This window comes from Pipistrellus hanaki (assembly GCF_964339955.1).
Source record: "Pipistrellus hanaki genome assembly, chromosome: 3".
NCBI classification, from domain to species: Eukaryota; Metazoa; Chordata; class Mammalia; order Chiroptera; family Vespertilionidae; genus Pipistrellus; species Pipistrellus hanaki.
The window spans coordinates 133,642,261-133,662,391 of record NC_140505.1 but is presented as its reverse complement, the minus strand read 5'-3'; the positions used below and the strand labels follow the sequence as shown (position 1 = coordinate 133,662,391).

Genomic DNA, 20,131 nt, shown 5'->3' with positions numbered 1-20,131 from the left:
CTTTCTTTTTTACTAGAGGCCTGGTGCACAAAATTTGGGCAAGGGTAGAGTCCCTAGGCCTGGCCGGCGATCAGGGCTGATCAGGGCATTCCTTCTGCCAGCTGCCAGCTGCCAGCCTGCCAGGGCCTTCCTTTGTTCTGAGCCTCCCCCTGGTGGTCAGCGCACATCATAGCGAGAGGTCAAACTCCTAGATGGTCAAACTCCCAAGGGGACAATTTGCATATGAGCCTTTTATTATATAGGATATCTGCTTAGTATCCTGTTGTGTAAATGTACCACAGTTTTTGTATCCACTCATCTGTTGATGGACACTTCAGCTGTTTCCAAATCTTAGCTATTTTAAACTGCACTGCTATGAACATAGGTGAGAATATATTCTTTCTGATTGGTGTTTTGGGATTCTTAAGGATATATTCCTAGAAGTGGGATTACTGGGTCAAATGGGAGTTCCATATTTAATTTTTTTTTTTTTTTAGGAAACTTCATACTGTTTTCCACAGTGGCTGCACAAGTCTGCATTCCTATCAGCAGTGTACTAGGGTTCCCTTTTCTCCACATCCTCAACACTTGTGTGTTGATTTGTTCCTGATTTCTTGGTCTGTGAATATGCTTTCTAGTCAGACCACCTTTGGGGGCCAGGAAGTGGATAGGTTGAAGGCAGAGGATGTTTACCTATGTGCAGAGCCTTTTTTTAAAATTGCACACTCATGAGTATATTTGCATCGTTGTGTATATGTTCATGTTTCCAGGGAGTCAGTCTAGTTTGATGAAAAGAACATTGAAAGACTGGGTTTTTCTAGTCTTGTTCTTAAGACCATATAAGCTCCTTGAGTTTGCTTTAAGATTCTGTAATTTACAGGTTGTCTAAAAGATTTCAAATAGCTTTCATAATTTTTAATGGATACAATATTATGTCTTGTTATGTTGGTTTTGAGTTGTGTGTTTTGTGGAACTAAATAAAAATGTTCTTGACTAAGATCTTACGTTTGAACTTTGTAAGCTAGTGTATCCAGTAATTTGATCCATAAGCAAAGTTAAGAACCTGTTTAAAGATTTAGTATTTATTTAGAAGATAGATTACATTGTATTAGAAACATCATATTAAATATCCCATCAGAAGCAATGGATTACTAGGTATTATGTCAGTTGTTCTAAATGTACAGCTAAGAATTGCTTATTTAGGCTTGATGATATATCATTCGGGGAAAGTCCTTTAACAAAGTACACTGCCACAGAATTTGCCTTTGACCATCTTAAAATTAGTTAATTTAGTTTTATCATTAAAGAAGGTTTTCTCCATTAAGTTTTAAAGAAAAAAACTTGACTTAATTGACAGGTTAAAAACAGTATCTTCTCTCTTTTTTTTTAAAAGCATCTTCTCTGGTCTTTAAAATGTCTCAGTAATTTTTTGGCTCTTTATTACAAAATATTTTACACAAACAAAAAGAATATGTAGTATCTACATAAATAATCATTTTTAAAATCTGGGAATACCCACCCAGCAGAAATGGAATATTGAAGCTGCCTGTGCGACCTTGACTGGCCACATATTTCCTCTGCTCTGAGGTACCCGCAGTCACACATTTGTGATTATCACTTAGAGTAAATGACAACTGATAAACTCTTGCTTTCCTTACAGTTTTATCATTGATTCCGCCCTCCCCCTCCCCCCCATGACATTATGTTTGTGTTATCCATACTGGTATATGTAACTTATTTTTTAAATATTAGCATTTTAAAGTTACATGTTTTTCTACTTTTGATGTATTTCTGCTCTTTGCACATTTATCCATTAGGGTTCTTGTGTTTTCCTAAGGAGTTAAATATTTGTGTTTTCCCCTATTGTTTTTAAGTGTCATCATCCATATATCAAGTAATAACAAAAATGATAGTGGTAATAATAATAGCAAATATTCCCAAACAGATCTTACTATGAGCAAGGCACTAGTCTAAGTTTTTATTATTTACATATATTATATAATGCTCATGGCAACTTTATGAAGCAGGTACAGTAGAATCCTGATAACTCATATATTAAGTTTAGGGCCTTAGGTACAGTCATTCAATAATTTGTGTGACTGTTATTTGAATGTAAGTAGTCTGGCTCCAGATTCCATGCTCTTAATCATTACACTATTCTAACTCCTATGCAGCCTTTTCTTTTAATTATATTTTCTCTGTTTAATTTTTAAAGATATTAAATGTTTCTGTCACATTCAAAAGGAATGACCCTTGTTCAGTGGTCAGCAAACTCATTAGTCAACAGAGCCAAATATCAACAGTACAACAATTGAAATTCCTTTTGAGAGCCCAAAACCGACTTCTGTGCATGGGCCACGAAGTTTCAATCGCACTGTATGTGTGTGCCCGCATGTGGTATTTTGTGAAAGAGCCACATTCAAGGGGCCAAAGAGCCGCATGTGGCTCACGAGCCGCAGTTTGCCGACCACTGCCCTAGTGTGATGTTCAAATTACTTCTCCTGTATAACACCAATTGCTTAGTGTCATGCCTCATTTTAATTTGCTTCATGGTTAGACTGTGACTTCCTTATACAAGTCCCACTCCCCACCCTCTAATTCTCTGGGATTTACTATTGCTTTTAATTTATAACTAGAGGCCCAGTGCACCACGGATTTGTGTACTGGTGGGTCCCTCGGCTTAGCCAGTGGGGATCAGGCTGAAACCAGCAGGCCAACATTGGCCTGCTGCTGCCTCTTGCTCATCCCGGCCCTGTGATGCCTGCTGCTGCCTCTTGGGAGGCTTGCTGCTGCTCTGCTGCAGTCTCTGGGATGCGGTGGCCAGCCATGAGCCCTGAGTCTGGCGCCTGTCAGCTGAGCAGTGCTCCCACTGTGGGCAGCTCCTGCATTGAGTATCTGTCTCCTGGTGGTCAGTGCACCTCATAGTGACCTGTTGAATGGTCAAACGGTCACTTAAGCTTTTATTATTATAGACTAGAGGCCCAATGCATGACATTTTTTAAAAAAATACATTTTATTGATTTTTTTACAGAGAGGAAGGGAGAGATATAGAGAGCTAGAAACGTCGATGAGAGAGAAACACCGACCAGCTGCCTCTTGCACACCCCCTACCGGGGATGTGCTCGCAACCAATGTACATGCCCTTGACTGGAATCGAACCTGGGACCTTTCAGTCTGCAGACCGACGCTCTGCCACTGAGCCAAACTGGTTTTGGCCCAATGCATGACATTTTTGCAAGGGCCTTGGCCCCGGCCCCTGTCTGCCACCGGTGCGGCTGGGGACCTCTGCTACCTCTGCCTTGGCCCCCACCCAGTGCGGCTTTGTCCGGAAGGAAGGACGTATGGAAGGATGTCTGATCTAATTAGCATATTATACATTTATTATTATAGATTAGAAGAGGAAATTATGCCTCTTTGTTATCCTTTAAAAACTTTTTAGTTTTTTACTTTTGGTTCATGGTTTGGAATTGTTTCCATCAATTTCCTGTCATAATTTGGACCAGTTTCTTCATATTAAGAAAATGACATAATCTTTTAAAAATATATTCGTGTGAACTTAAAAGAATCATTTAATCTTTTTGAGCCTTGGATTTTCCAACTAAGATGTATTTGCTTAGTATAATTGTTTTATTAAGCAGACATATGTAATTGCTAATTAGAACTCTCTTTCAGTATGAAATAACCAAAAGAGATTATGAGGGACAAAAATGAAAAGAAGTTCTTGATAGTGGTTGGAAATACTGATTTTCCCCAACCCCTCAAAATTATAGACCAAAAACCTTTGGTATACAGAGATAAAACCTTTTTGTACCATAACTTCCTTGTATGGCCTTAATTTTTTCCTAAATGGATTAATTTCCTAAAGGATGATTTTTTTCATACATTCTGTGACTTTATGATGTCTATAAGTTTTCCCACACTCTTGGATAATCTCCCAATATCTTTTATTTAAACATACTCAAATTTCTCTGAATTAAAAAACAAAAAACAAAAAGCCTATTTAACTTGCCATCCTCTGTAACCAAGTTATTTTACAAATATTTTTACATCCTTGCTGTCTCTCTTTATCTGTCATCCATCTAAAAAATATGTATTTAACTTGTGTTACATGTCAGGCACTAATTTATCTAATCCCTGGGGATGCAGTATGAACCAGAGAGATGAGGGACTTTCATTCAGTTTGGAAAGAGTGAGAAAAACATTTTGTGGTAGGAGCAAGAGGGAAAATGGTTAGAATTGAGGGTAAAGGGAGGGTCAGATCATATAGGGTTTTAGACCAGTATGAGAATGAGATATTACTATATGTGATAGAAACCCTTAGAGGATTTAGGCAGGCATTGTCAAGATTTGATTTGCATTTTTAAATAATCACTCTGATCAACCAAAAGACTTGTATGCATGCATATAAGCATAACCAATGGCATAGACATTAGTGGGGTGAGGGCATGTGTTGGGAGGTAGGAGTGGCCAGGAGAGGTCAATGGGAGAAAAAGGAGACATATGTAATACTTTAAACAATAAAAAAATAAAATAAAACAAAACAATGCTTTCAAGATTTAAAAAAAATAATCACTCTGGCTACTGTTTGGAGATAACGGATTGTAGGGGTCAGATACCCCCTACATTCCTTTTAGGGCTAGTTCAGTGGTTCTGGTCAGAGTTGATAATAGTTTGGATCACAGTGCTGGTAGCAAAATTGATAATTGTTGATGGATAAGGTCTACAAAGAAGAGCCATCCACACTATTCTATTGAAACTGCTCTGACTGGAGCCACTAATGGTGCCAATATCATTAAACGCAAAAGACTCAATTTGGTCCCTATCTTTCTGACTTCAGGGCCTTTAGTATATTGACCACTCACTCCTAGACATAGTTTTTTCTCTTGGTTTTTAACGGTTTTGCTAGATTTGTGATCTTACGCAACTTAATTAAATTATCAGTGCTCCAATTTCTTCACTTATAGATAGTATTGTTTCTATTGCATAGGTTGTTGTAATTATAAATGAGATAATATGTAATTACATTAGCCTGTAACATCATTATCATCATCCCAATCATCATCACCATCATTGTCATTCTGGGGCAAGATTTTCCTGGACCTCTTCCATCTCTGGTTATTGCTCCTTCTTGCTCATTCTATATGCTAGTTCTTTCTTCTCCAGGTCAACTCTAAATGCTGACGTTCCTTAGGACTCTGACATTTTCTTGATTCATTCTACACATTTTATTAGTTTTATTTATTCCATAGCTTCAGTTATATCCATATAAAATTAATTACCCTAAATCTACCCAGAAACCCAGTTTTGTTTACTAAGGCACAGTCCTCTATACCCACTTGCCCTTATATCATTTCCATTTGGATGGCTGAATCTTAGGTACCTTCAACATATCAAAAATTTAACTTTTTTCCTGCCTAAGCTAAAGTCTCCCATCTTGTTCCCTAGTGTAGTAAAGGATGTTACCATTTGTGCAGTTGCTTGAGCCATTTCCTACCTTTCAGTTATGGAATCTTTTTAATTTGCATATCTGATTATGTTACTCTGCTTAGGTTATTTCCCTTTCTCTTTAGAATGAAGTTTCAAATTCATATTCAAGATGAGGCAAAAATATGTTTACAGTTATTTGTACGGAAAAATAATACGATAATTAATGAATAATAGTACAAGAATAAATTGCGTTTTGCGTACTCACAATTGTAAACCTCCTTTTGCCCTACCCTGGGACTTTGGAAACACAGGGATGTAATTCTACACAAATAAAAATCTTGGTATATGTTCCAAGATTTGCTTCTCTGCCTACCTTGTTAGCCTACCCCCTCTACTCCTCATGCTGTCCAGCCACACTGCTCTTCTTTCATAACCTCCAATGGGCTATGCTCACTCTGATCGCAGGGCCACTGCTGGTCTTTTTCTTTGTCTGGAATACTTCTCTGATTCTTAATCTGGGCAACACAGACTTTTACTTAATTCTTAGTTTAAATGTCACATGTTCTTATGCTTTCCCAAACTAGACTACTCGTGTTATATAAGATGTTTATTCCTTCTTTGTCTCTCTGTGATCTTTTTGCCCTTGTTAATAATACTTTTCTCACTAATATGTATGAGTTATGGTGGCAGGGACCATGGCATGTTGTTTCTCACTTCATCCCCAGCAGTTATTTGTAAAATAGAGTAGGGGATGAATGCAGCAGAGGTTTGCCCGGTTTGGGGAATGAGAAGTCTTCTATGTGGTATGTGTTCCTAAATTTTCAGGGTGATAGAGGGCAGAAGAGAAAAGTTTATGTTTACTGTGGCTTTATTATTGGAGAAATTGGGATGTCATCTTCCCCACTGGACGCTGGGGGAGGTGGGGTCCTTATGATATCTTGAGAAAAAGAATTTTCTAAGGCTCACACGAGAGGATGAGTGATTTTAATTTGTGTAGAATTACATCCCTGTGTTTCCAAAGTCCCATTCCAGTCATAGAAGAAGTGTAGCTGGGGTTTCAGTAGAGCTCAAAGCAAAGCCAGTGTCCAGAGTTTTCTTTCCATGGTGCAGCCGGGTCTAGTTCAGCATCAGGCTAGTGAACAGCCCATTAGTCCATTGTGTGTGGGGTCTACCTGGCCATGGGCCACATGGGAGAATGCCCAGAAGCCAAGCGTGAGTCATGAGCCAAGTGTGCTGAGAGGACCAAGAGAGCAAGTTTCTTTGTTTACGGGATTAAATGTCCAAATTTCTCACCCTTGTAGTGGCCATGTCCATTCCGGCCAGTGACCTGTTCCCAGGTGTGACTGACAAAGTATCCTCCCTCCATCACCCAGTCTTACTGCAAATGCATCCATCCTCCTCCCTGTCCAGACCCCTCCCACAGTGATCTGCAGGAAAGGTGGGTCCCTGGGGAGTGTAATGCTGCAGCTTTCTGGCAAAGTTGCCCAAATAACATGCCTAAATTGTTGGCCTCCCTCTTTGCTCTTTTCCTGTTATGATAACTAGGTTAATAACAACAGCATGAGTTTAACTTTCAGATTCCAGTGGCTTCAGGGTAGAGAGGAGGGAAGCAGCATCAGAACTATTAGTACAGGTGGCTGTTTCATGAGTGTTTGTTGTCTTAGGGCTGAAGTGTCTTTTCTTGGATCCCCAGCGACATCTAGTATTTCTAGGGGAGGACTCCTAGTATTTTCCAGGTTTGCCTATTTTTTGAAAAGTCAGCCATGGCAGCGCTTCCCAAATCTTTGGTACACTAGGCAAGAATATTGCCACACAACCCCTGGAGCTGTGGCTTTCAATAGCAGAAATGCTTGCCACAGTTGCCTGTTGGGTCCCATTATACCCTGTGCTAGTTACTAAGCTCCCCATACATGTGACTTACCTGCTGTCTGTCTTTGGCTGCTTCTAATTAGAATCCTAGCTAGATTCTCTTTCACTAACTTGCAGGAACAATGTTCACACAAGAGATGAGTTGGGATTTGGCTCTTTTTTCAATACATCCTCTCTGCACTACATCTATAGAAGTTTTTCAGAGTGGGCCTCTTCATTTTTAGTTTCACTACTGCATATGTGATTATACCTACCTTTAAACCTTTACTTCACCAGTTTTAGGGACTGAGCTGCAACCCAGGCATATACCCTGACCAGGAATCCAACCATGATGTTCTGGTTCATAGGTCAGTGCTCAACCACGGAGCCATAATGGCCAAGCAGTCTTAGGCATATATTTTTTTAAAATATATATATATAAATAATTGATTTCAGAGAGGAAGGGAGAGGGAGAGAAAAATAGAAACAATGATGAGAGAGAATCATTGATCAGCTGCCTCCTGCATGCCCCCTTCTGGGAATTGAGCCTGCAATCCTGGTGGGAATTGAACCCTGATCTCCTGATTCATAGGTCAGTGCTCAACCAGAGAGCCACACTGGCTGGGCAGTCTTAGGGATATTTTGATTCAAATATTATTTGGCTAGAGCCTGTCCTAGAGTGCCTTTTTTATTTTTTATTTTTGTGGGTGGGGAAAAATGTACCCATACACATTTTCTGAGCTCTCCTGGTATCTCAGGGAATTACAGGCTGTTATATCACATGTTCACACTCCCTTGCAAAACAACATTTAATTGATAAGAGGAATGAATTTTAAAAAGCATAATTAGGAGGCTAGAAAATGCTTTTAGAATAACATGACTGTAAATACTAGTGTAATTATGGAATGAAAAAAGTTGCTATTATTCTATATGGAAGAAGAATCAAGAAGCAATTTACTGACATTCAGATGACAAATTAGTGTCAGTCACAAGGTTACTACTGGGAATTCAATACCTACAATGCTGTAGATAATTCTAAAGGTCATGGTGCAAAATTAGTTTTAATTTCTAGAACAATTTTATTTTCGAGTGAGTGATATGGGCAGTTTTAGTTCAATTGCAACAATATTTTATAACTCCTTTTGAGATGTTTAAATTAGAGTTAACCAAAAGTTTACTTTGTCACATTTCTGTTTTATTAGTACAGTTGCTTCATTCATACATAAGGTGTGCTAACTCTCTATGGTTAACTGAAACAGTTAGTTCCAAAACTTGAAATTTTTCTTATTTTGGTCAAAGATAATGATCGTTTTTACAGTCACTAAAATATCATTACTAAAATAGAAAAGTTAATCTTAAATTGATCTTAGTTTTATCTGTTAGACTTTGATTTTCAACCTTTTTTTATTCCATGGCACACATAAACTACTTACTAAAATTCTGGGACTAAAAAAAAAATTTATTTTTATTTTTTGCTTATCTGACAAAAATTCATTCACACTGATGGCTATTGTATTGGCTCTTATGTTTTTATTTGATAATCTAAGGGAAAAGAGGTCAGTGCCCTTGACTAAATTGCATGTCAGGTATTGCATGTTTTAAAAATTCTCGCTGCACAACAGTGTGCCTGCCACGGCACGCTGGTTGAAAATCACTGTGTTAGACAATCGCCTCATTGTTACCATTTTCAACACGAAACTAAACTAAACCCTCCAACATATTCACACACACATATTATCCCTCTCTCTCTCATTCTCTCCCTCTGCCTCTACATGATATCTCAGACTTCCTCTGCTTTTCCTTCTCAGTAAGGGAAGTAAAATTCACTGAACAGTTAGTTACTTTCAAACATTTTATCTCATTTAATCCTTCCAAAACTTAATGAAATGTAATGAATATATTATGCAGATAAGGAAACCGATAATCAGAGAAAGTAACTAGCTCAAGATTTATCAGCTGGAGTCAGAATTTGATCCCTATACAGGAAGGTCTGCCTCCTTCCTGTATAGCACATCCCTAGGCGCACTACAGGACACTATTCCTAGGGTGTGGACTTTAAGCACAGAGATGGGGGACAGAGAGGAAGTCACATTTGAGTTCAGTCCTGTGAAAACATCTGTTGGTTCACCTCTGTCAGAGGTGAATGTCACTGACTACTCTCAAGGAGTTTATAAGAGGCATGTATAAACCTAACACCCCAGCATGAAATAGTGGACATTGAAACAGAAGTATGGAAGCAGGAAGTAGTACAGAGGAAGAACTGACTCATTTTCTAATGGAAGGGACACAGAGAAAGGTGAGGGGAATAGCTGTAAAGAAGTTTTCCACAGGAGATGATATTTAAACTGGGTCTTGAAAGTTAAGATGGAAGAGTTTATTAATATGGAATATATGATGAGGTATGGTGAAAGTAAAAATGGTGTGTTGGAAACGATAGGTAGTTGGCTGTTATCAGAAGAGAATATTTATTTAGTCAACAAATACTTATTGAGTGACTACTAAGGGTCAGGCACTGTGTGAAGTACTAGAGAGAAAGAACAAGAGAGTTCATGGAGCATGCCAGGGAGTGCTGGGGACTGATGTTACACAAGCAGGAAAAGAGCATGCCTGCTAGGTCTTGCTGCCGAAATAGACAGGCTGCATTTTCTCTCGTAGCTGCTAGTGCACAGTGAAGCAGGGCTCTGAGGCAGAGCTGGTCCACAGCGCTCCTGCAGCAGTGTGGAGGGTGGTAAGAGGGGAGTCAGGGCAGGCAGGAAATCCAGTAAGAGCCCAGCACTGTATGCTAGATGAGAGAAGAAAAGGATATGTTAGAACAATATCTTGGAAATAAAATGGACAGCACTAAGTATTGATTGGGTATGAGTGGTTAAAATAGAAAATGATTAAACGGGACTCCCAGGTTTGAGGTTTAGTGGCTGGGTGGATGGGAGTATTTGGATAATAGAGTTTGAGGTATACATAGAATACTTCAAACTCTTTATCATATCCAAATACTCCCATCATTTCTTTTAAAATCACTATTTAGTCACCTAAAATTAGCAGAGAACACCACTGTAGGACAAAGTCAAAAGAATATTTTGCAAATAGTTTATGATCTTATTCACATTATGATCTTATTCAGGGCTCCTCCTCCCTCCTAAGTTCAACATGGTATCAAAGGTTAGCTGAGAGAGGCCATTAATATTTACCTTTCAGTAGATTAGAAGGAGTTCGTTTTCATAAAACATCTCCTTTATCTGTTATATATAACTAAAGACAGTGCATCCCATCATGAGAACTTTATTTCATAACTTTCTTACTTGTGTAACAAAGTACTGAACTTGGAGAGGAAGGATGCTAAAATTATAATACAAGAGCAGATATTTATTTGCTATTTCAGTGCTAAAACTTTTCTGTTCCTAAAATGGTGGCAAAGTTCTTTTTTAAAAAAATAATTATTATTAACATTTATTTACTTATTTTTCTTTTTCTTAATCCTCAATCGAGGATATCTTTCTGCTGAATTTTAGAGAGAAAGAGAGAGAGAGAGAAAGAGAGAGAGAGAGAGAGAGAGAGAGAGAGAGAGAGAGAGAGAGAGAGAGAGAGAAACATTGATGACACATCTGTTGATTGCCTCCTGAATGCATCCTGAGGCCTGGGAACCAGCAACTGAGGTATGTGCCCTTGATTGGAAATGAATCCGGGACCTTCAATCTGCAGGCTAGTGCTCTGTCCACTGAGCCAAATGGGCTAGGGATAAATATTTTATTATTGATTTTAGGTAGAGAGAGAAAAACATCGATTTGTTGTTCCACTTATTTATACATTCATTGGTTGATTCTTGTATGTGCCCAAACCAGAGATTGAATGTGCAACCTTGGCATATTGAACAGTGCTCTAACCAACTGAGCTTCCCTGCCAGGGATCCACAAAGTTCTAATTTAAAATATTTAAAACATTATATAAGGATACATATTTTAAGGGCTTGTATTAAACTCATTAAAATGAGTATTTTAGTGTTATAGATACTATAGTTTATAGTTAAAAGCATAGAATTTAGTCAGCCTGCATTAGTGTTTATTTAGATGAAACAGTCTGTTGTGGCACTGCATCTTTTTTGCATGTATAAGCTCTATTTAAAAAAATATTGAGTGCTAGAGAGAGAGGAAGGAGAAGGAAAGAGAAAGAGAAAGAATGATTTGAAAGCAGAACATTAATCAGCTGCCTCCTGCACACTAGGGATCAAGCCCGCAACCCAGGCATGTGCCTTGACCAGGGATTGAACCAGCAACCTTTTGGTGCACTGGACGATGCCCAACCAATGGAGTCATACCATCCAGGGTCATAAGCTTAATTTTAATAATAAACCTGCACAAGGTTCTTGATACAGGGGAACCTAAGAAGAAAAGCAACAGTGTCCAATTCCACTCTTCCCCATCTCTGTCTCACTCCTCTGAAATAATGTTTTAAAAATCATTCTAGTAGTTCCCTAATTTTAGTCCATATAGGTATAGCACTATTTTTTAGCTCATCAATTTCAGGTAATATCCAGTTATGAAAAATAAAGATTTGTCTGCTCTCTCTTCTGTTTAGTGTTCTGTTGTTTTTTAATTGCCATGTTTATTTTTTTTAACATTAAATAATATAGTATTTGTTTATCAACTTTTGATAGGCTACATGCCAAACTGTTGTAACAAAAAAAGATTTTAAGTAGAGTGACTTACATAAGTGGAACTTTATTTTTCTCCCCCATAATAACCAAAGATAGTTAATAGCCCAAGGTTGGATAGCTCTGCCTCATGACCTGCCAAATCTGTCTTCCTCATCAAGTAGCTTTCATCTCATGGTCCAGGTGTACTGCCATTTCCCAGGGGAAGAAGTCTGAAGCAAGTGACTCTCTTTAAAGGAGGTGACCTGAAAGATCACACATTGTATTGACTTATATTCCATTGGCCAAAACTGAGCATAATGTTCACAACCCAGCAAGGGAGGCTGAGAAATGTAGCTGTATTTTCAGCTAAATTTTCAGAAGTTTCTATTACTAAGACAAAGAAGGAAGAATGGATTCTAGAGGTCGACTAGAATTTTCTAATCTAGTTAGTATCTCTTTATATGATGAGGGTTCTCCATACTTTTACCATTTCTTCTGCCTTTCTTTTTGGCCTTCTTTATATTGTATTAGCTACATGCATTTTTGTTTTAAATTATGAAATTACTAATGTTTACATTCTGTTCTGAGGCCACAGCCAAGTTTTTGTTTCTAAACTTTACACACACACACACACACACACACACACACACACACTGTTTACTTATAGGTCAAAAAAGTGAATTATTACTACGGTTCCATCTACTTAGGTCCAGGGTTATGATCTCTGGGCCACTGGAAAGGATACACATTTTTCTAGCATCATGACAAATGAATAGTTTTTAAAATAATTTTATATAATAGATTGATTAAAAGCAAGGCATTTATTTCTAAGGTCTGCATTTGTGCGCTGACTTATTAGATCAATAAGAGAAGATGCATTGAATGTGTTTAGTATTCCAGGGAGCTTTCAATCACTTCAGGAAATGAGATCTTGATATTCAGTCATTTTATTGTGACCAGGAGCTACTCAATCAATTTTACAGATGAGTGAAATCTTAGTTCTTGAAGGGCTTGGACCAGTTTGTAAGCCCCAGTTGATGCAAGGCAAAGTAATTCTCTCCTAGCCCTTGATGTCTCAATATGAGAGGAGAGCAGTATCTTCGGGCCAAGGTAAGAATCTCTTTGAAATATTTAGAAATAGAAGGGATGACTAATGAGAGACTCTGGGCTCTTCAAGGTGGTCTCATTGTCTTTGGCAAAGGGGTTCTCATCATTTCAGACCCCCTTGTTTTCCCAAACAAGGACAGCAATGTGGACACGAATTCCTGCCCTGAGGAATTTATAATGAAGTAGAAGAGATTAAAATAGACTTAGTTCAAATCCAGCTCTGTCATCTACTAACCTCATATGACCTCAAACAAGCTATTTTATGAACCTTAGTTTCTGCTGGAACACACAATTCCCAAATCCCAGTGGCTTAAAACACTGAAAATTTATTTCTTGCTTGCAATGCATGTTCATCATCTGTTAGATGGGAACTCTGCTAGATGTCTCCTTGCTCCAGGGTCATGGTTAATGGAGCAGCCACCATCTAATTATAGAACATTGCTGGTCACTGTTGGAGTGGGAAAGGAAGACCTGGAGAGTCTCACGTTAACAACTGACGTACTCTGGCTCAGAAGTGACACCCATTATCATTTCTGTTCACAACTTAGTGCTCAGAACTAGTGATGTGGTTTCACTCAACCACAGGGGCTTGGCCAGGAAATACATTCTTGCCATGTGCCTGGAAAATGAAGAGCCAGAAACATTGGGAAAATAGTACCAAGACTGCTATATATAGGAATGCCTAGCTCAGGGTTGATGTGAAGATTAAATAATATTATATGCACACATACACAGTCACCTAGTTCAAGTGCTCAAAATTGACTATCATTAGCAATATCATAGTAAGATGTACACTTGGAAAATATTTGAATAACAATATTAACTGCCTTGTACATTAGAACCTAAGTGTGCAAATGCAAACCATATATATATATATTTTTTTTTTTCAAACTTTTTTTTTAAATATATTTTATTGATTTTGTACAGAGAGGAAGGGAGAGAGATAGAAAGCTAGAAATATCTATGAGAGAGAGTCATCGATCAGCTGCCTCTTGCACACCCCCTACCGGGGATATGCCCGCAACCAAGGTACATGCCCTTGACCGGAATCGAACCCGGGTCCCTTCAGTCCCCAAGCCGACGCTCTATCCACTGAGCCAAACCAGTCTCAGCAATATATATTTTAATAAACCTTTATTGTTCAGATTATTACAGTTCTTCCTTTTTTCCCCCTTAAAGCTCCCCTCCATCTGATTCCCACTGCATCCCATGTCCTTATCCTCCGTCCTCCCCCATCCTCATCCATAGGTGTAAGATTTTTGTCCAATCTCTTCCTGCAACCCCTAAACCCCTACCCCCTGAGAATTTTAGTCCACTCCCTTTCTATGCCCCTGATTCTATTACATTCACCAGTTTATTCTGTTCATCAAATTTTTTATTTACTTGATTTTCAAATAAACTTGTTGATAGATATATATTTTTGTCATTTTTGTTGATCATAATTTTTTATCTTTACCTTTTTCTTCTTCCTCTTCTTAAAGAATACCCTTCAGCATTTCATATAATACTGATGTGGAGATAATGAACTCCTTTAGCTTTTTCTTATCTGTGAAGTTCTTTATCTGACCTTCAATTTTAAATGATAGCTTTGCTGGGTAGAGTAATCTTGGTTGCAGGTTTTTGCTATTCATCACTTTGAATATTTCTTGCCACTCTCTTCTTGCCTGCATAGTTTCTGTTGAGAAATCAGCTGACAGTTGTATGGGTACTCCCTTGTAGGTAACTAATTGTTTTTCTCTTGATGCTTTTAATATTCTCTCTTTGTCTTTTGTCCTATGGCATGATGTATGATGTGTCTTGGTGTGGTCCTCTTTGGATTGCCTTTGTTTGGGGTTCTCTGCACTTCCTGGACTTGTAATTCTATTTCTTTCACCAGGTAGGGGAAGTTTTCTGTCATTATTTCTTCAAATAGGTTTTCAATATCTTGTTCTCTCTCTTCTTCTGGCACCCCCATAATTCGGCTGTTGGTACACTTGAAGTTGTCCCAGAGGCTCCTTGCCCTATTTTTATATCTTTAAATTCTTTTTTCTTTTTGCTTTTCTGATTGGGTGTTTTTTGCTTCTTTGTATTTCAAATCTTTGACTTGATTCTTAGGATCTTCTAGTCTGCTGTTGGATCTCTGTATATTATTCTTTATTTCAGTCAGTGTATGCTTAATTTCTGATTGGTCCTTTTTCATATCCTTGAGGGTTTCACTAAATTTCTCAGAGGATTCTAGAAGATTCTTGAGTAACCTTATAACTGTGGTTTTGAACTCTATATCCAGTAGTTTGCTTTCCTCCATTTCTTTCATTTGTGACCTGTTTCTTTGTTTCTGCATTTTGGCTGCTTCCATGTGTTGATAGAGTGGCCGTTTGTACTAGGTGTCCTCTTAATGCAGCTCTTTGTGGGCTTTGTGCACAGTCTTGTTGAAGTTAAGCCTTGATTGCTGTTAGTATCACTGGAGGAACTGATCTCAAGGCCAATTGGTGGTGAGGACCAGTTATGTCTACAATTGGAGAATGCTGTACTGGAAACACCCTTATGGGGCAGGATTTGCTTCAGTGGGCTTTGGTGCTCACTGAGTTTGCCCCTTGAGTGTGTTGCTTATGAATGTGAATAGTTGTAATCTGGTATGGTCTCACTCTGACCACTCGGTACACTGGCTCTTGGATCTCCTAGGTGGTGCAAAGTTAGCCCCTGCCTAAGGCCATTCAACAGGAGCTACAGAGAGATCTGCAGATTCTTCCTCTTGGTTTGGATTTTGTAAGTGCCAGATGAAGCCCAGCTGTGAAGCAATGCAGGCTGCTGCTACAGGGCCTTATGCCTTCTTTTGGAAGCTCTGGGGCACTCCTACCCAGGTGCAGTTTGACAGGTTTTAGGAGACAGGCCAGGACATTCATATGCAAAAGCCTCTGCGAACAGCTTGGGGGGGTTGTAAATTGAGTGGGGCAGGGTCTCAGGGAATCACAAGGGCATAGCAAACAGCAATGGCTGCCAGCTAGCCCCGCCCCAGTGAGGTACCCAGGTCTCTGTGTCCTGTGGTTCTGTGCAGGAACAATGATAGCTGCGAGAACCTCTGAGAGAAAGCCATCCTCGCACTTCATCCCAATGCCAGACAGTCCAGTTTCTCCCCATATGTGTCTGGCTCCCTAGAGTCTTGCCCAGAATTGGAGTTCAGAGCAATCAGGAGCTTGTAGCTCCCTCCTGATTGAAAAAAACAACAGCGCACTCAGTTGTCAGCCCGTTTTGCACGTGCCTCCGTACCTCTGTACTTCTGCACCTGTGCATCTCCTACCAGTCTCAGTGTACTTTTTTCTTTCCTTCTAGTTGTAGAACTTCCAGTCAACCAGCTCTTCCATGGTTCTGGATAATGTTTGTTTTGTCTTGTAGTTAGAGTTTTGATGTGGCTGTGAGAGGCAGCAAGTATAGATATTTACCTATGCTGCCATTTTGATTGTTCTCATAAGTCAATATTGTTATTACCCGGTAGATATTAGAAGATACAGCATTAGAGATTATTTCAATGTTAGAATTAGATCTTTTATTTTTTTAACATATATTTTTATGTATTTATTTTTCTAGATATATTTTTATTGATTTCAGAGAGGAAGGGAAAGGGAGAGAAAGATAGAGACATCAATGATAAGAGAGAATCACTGATCGACTGCCTCCTGCACACCTACACTGGGGATCGAGCCCATAACCCAGGCATGTGATCCAACCTGGGATTGAACCATGACCTCTAGGTTCATAGGTTGATGCTCAACCACTGAGCTATGCCAGCTAGCCAGTATATATTTTTATTGATTTGAGAGAGAGAGAGGAAGGGAAAGGGAGAAAGAGATAGCAACATCAATTTGCTGTCTCTTGCATGCCCCTACTGGGGATGTGCCCTGACCTGGAATCAAACTGGCAATCGCTTGGTGCTTAGGTCAATACTCAACCAATAAGCCACAACTGCCTGGCATAGAGCTAGATCTCTATAGTTATCTGTCAACAAATGGTAGTTAAAGTTGTAAGAATAGGTGAGATCTGCAAGAAAGAGATTAAGTAGTGATAAGTTCAGAAGATACCTAAGGGGTAGCTCTGGAGCACAATTACAATTTGAAAATCAGAAGGAAATATCACAAGAGATAGAGAAGCAATTTTTGGAACAGGAGAAAGAAAGTGATAGCTTTTAGTATCATAGAAAAGTCAGGTGAAGAATATTTTCAATAAGGAAAATCAACCATCCTATATAGTAAATGCATAATATGCAAATGACTGAACGGTGGGACGACCACTCACTATGATGTGCATTGACCACCAGCAGGCAAATGCTCAGAGTAGAAGCTGCCCCCTGGTGGTCAGTGTGCTCCCCCGTGGGAGTGCCACTCAGCCAGAGCTGGGCTCACAGTTGGCAAGCACAGCGATAGTGGCAGGAGCCTCTTCTGACACCACTGCAGGCGGGCGGTAAGAAGCGTGGGGTCCAGGACTGTGAGAGCCCTGGACTGGGAAAGGGATGTCTGACTGCTGGCTTAGGCCCAATCCCCCTACGCCAGCAGGTGGACATTCCCCGAGGGGTCCCGAACTGCAAGAGGGCACAGGCTGGGATGAGTACCCCTTTCACCCCAGTGCACGAATCGTGTATACTGGGCCTCTAGTATAAAATATCTTCTGAGAGACTTAGAGTTTCAGTTCTATCAAGTTTTGTGGGGACTATTAACAAATAATCAATAGGGGATATTACTTAAGGAAGAAATGGTATTTTTCTTTAGGCTAGTTATAGTGAAAAAGCAGCTATTTCTGCAAAATGCATGTAAAGCGATATTACTTACCTACACACTAATCTAAAAATATGGAGCTGTTATCTCAAAATGGTTTGGAGAATTGGCTGAGGATTTGAATAGCCAGGGTCCTGGTGTTTCTTATAACAAACACAAAAAGATCTCTGCTTAACAAACAGGATGCCCAATTCTACCTATTGGCCTATTGATTTCAACAAGTAAATGAGTGATCAGCTCATTCAACAAAAATTAGTTGAGCATAACTGGTACCAGGCACTGTGCTGATAGGAACAAAAATGTTTTTATAGCACTTTATAGTAGACACTTAGAATAGTGGTTCCCAAAAGCTGGCCCACCACAATGAAGTTTCTTCTTTAATAATGAAATGAGAAAAATAGCAGCAACGAAAAATTTTCCCCCTAAAACTAAATATATTCTATTCAAAAGAATGCTCTTTATCTATTGTGGTGAAATTAAAGTTTGGGTCTTTTTGTATTTATTTTGTCTTTACTTGACAAAATTCAAATTTATCAACTCTTTTAAAAAAAAATTTATCTGTATTGCTGAAAATATCATGGATGTCACCCTTTTACCCCTGTTTACCCCCCTCCTTCCCACTCCCCTCTCCACTTTCCCAGGACTTCACTGCTTTATTATCTGTGTCCATGGTTTTTGCATATAACCAAAGAACTTATATGTCAACTCTCTTTTGACCCCTGCAGTTTTGGGGGGACATTTTACTAGCTGTGAAAGACCACTGATGTAGACATTCCTTTGTCATTTATTGGAAAGGGATTTGACCTTTAGGTTTGACCCTTTAAATCTACTAGCACAGTCAGCTCATTTATTCTGGAGCTAATTATCAACTTTGTGAATTCTTTGGATTCATTGTTTATACCATCTTTTGGCATTTTATAATTCAATTGCAAGGAAAAAAGTAAAAGTGAATAAAAATAAACCCAAACAAAAAACTAACAAACTAATTTAAATCAAATTTTTGGATGTCAGATTTCTGGGAAGTGGAGGTGGGGTGGGGTGGGGGAGAAGAGATGGAGAAATAAATTTAAAAAAAAATCAAAATAGGACATTTAAATTATCTTTGGGTGTCAAGTCAGAATGCATTTTCAACCTCCCACCTTCATAACAACTGCTGATTCCTATGAAGGAACCAGCTGGTTTTAATTCTAATTACTACTTTTAAGAACCATTAACAGTTGAGATACCAGAGAGAACAGGGTGGGAAATGATGATTCTAAACCATCAATTCCATAGAATTAGTCCTTTACATAGTCATCTTTTTTCACTCAATGAATGGTGCCAGGCACTGAGATGAAAAAGACACTGTCCCTGCACTTAAGACATGTATAATCTAGAAAAGAGAGGCAGAGATATAAGCAAATCAGTGCTCTGAAAAGTGTTATAGGAGATATAACAGCATGCCTGGTGCCTCAGTGGGGACCATATTGGAGAGGTGGGAGGTGGGAGTGGTGACAGGAAGAGTGAGGATGTGGGATGAAGAAAGACATGGAGGTGGAAGTAGGAAACAGTGGATCTATTTGGGTGAAATTACGAGTACTAGTATATTGGTATGGGACTAGCATGGTGTGGAGTGGGATGTGATTATGGCAAGAGAAAGGCTGAATATTTAAAACTTTAGATGATTTGTTTTGGAATTTGGACTTTATCCAAAGGATTTACCAGAATGTGTCGCTCGGGATGGTGATAGGGGGAAAAAAGGGGTTTTCTATGGTCAAAACTATGTGAGAGGCATCAACTGAGACAAAGCAAGTGTATTCACTGCAAAGCCTCTCAGACCCTTTATACTGGGTAGCATTTCCACAGTTGTTTGACTACTTAACTTGCTTGAAAGGGTATTTCCTGTTTCTCATAATATGGTTCGGGAGACTTTGCAATATGCAATGGGGAATCATGAAAACTTTTCAGCAGAGAATTATAGATAATTGTGTAATCTGATTCTGTTCTTAACACATAGTGTGATATTGCTTATTAGAATTCTTCAACCAGTGTTTTTTAACACCAGATATTTTCAGAATGATGTGCTAGTTACTATGGGAAATGAGAAAGATGCATAAGTTGTGTCTGACAAAAACATGTTGATTATCTATAAATGTTTTTCATCTATTCAAGTATTTGAGTCAAAGGCAATACAAAAGTGAGGAAGTTGAGGATAAACTTGAGAATTAGAGATGTTCTTGGTGGCCCTTGTTTAATGCTGATTTCTACAGGATGTCTAATGCTCATTCTTTTGCCAAATATTGTCACCACTCAGAAACATGAGCTTCTTTTGCTTCTTTTAGGATGAGAATTGTGTCTGGCTAGTGACCTCACCCAGGCACCTCAGGAAGTGCAGTGGGAAGAAAGCTAACAAATT

General features: G+C 38.9%; 1 protein-coding gene across 5 annotated transcripts in view; it reads left to right on the top strand.

Annotated features, from left to right (window-relative positions):
- Window positions 1-20,131, top strand: part of MSRB3 (methionine sulfoxide reductase B3) — a 179,959-nt gene that overhangs the window by 27,858 nt on the left and 131,970 nt on the right. Inside the window, exon 2 of one of the 5 annotated variants that reach the window (XM_084877615.1) lies at window positions 11,624-11,691. The exons of the other annotated variants lie outside the window; for them this stretch is intronic. Within the exon in view, the coding sequence (XP_084733741.1) occupies window positions 11,624-11,691 (68 nt within the window). The remainder of the gene's footprint in view (window positions 1-11,623; window positions 11,692-20,131) is intronic. 5 annotated transcript variants of the gene reach the window in all.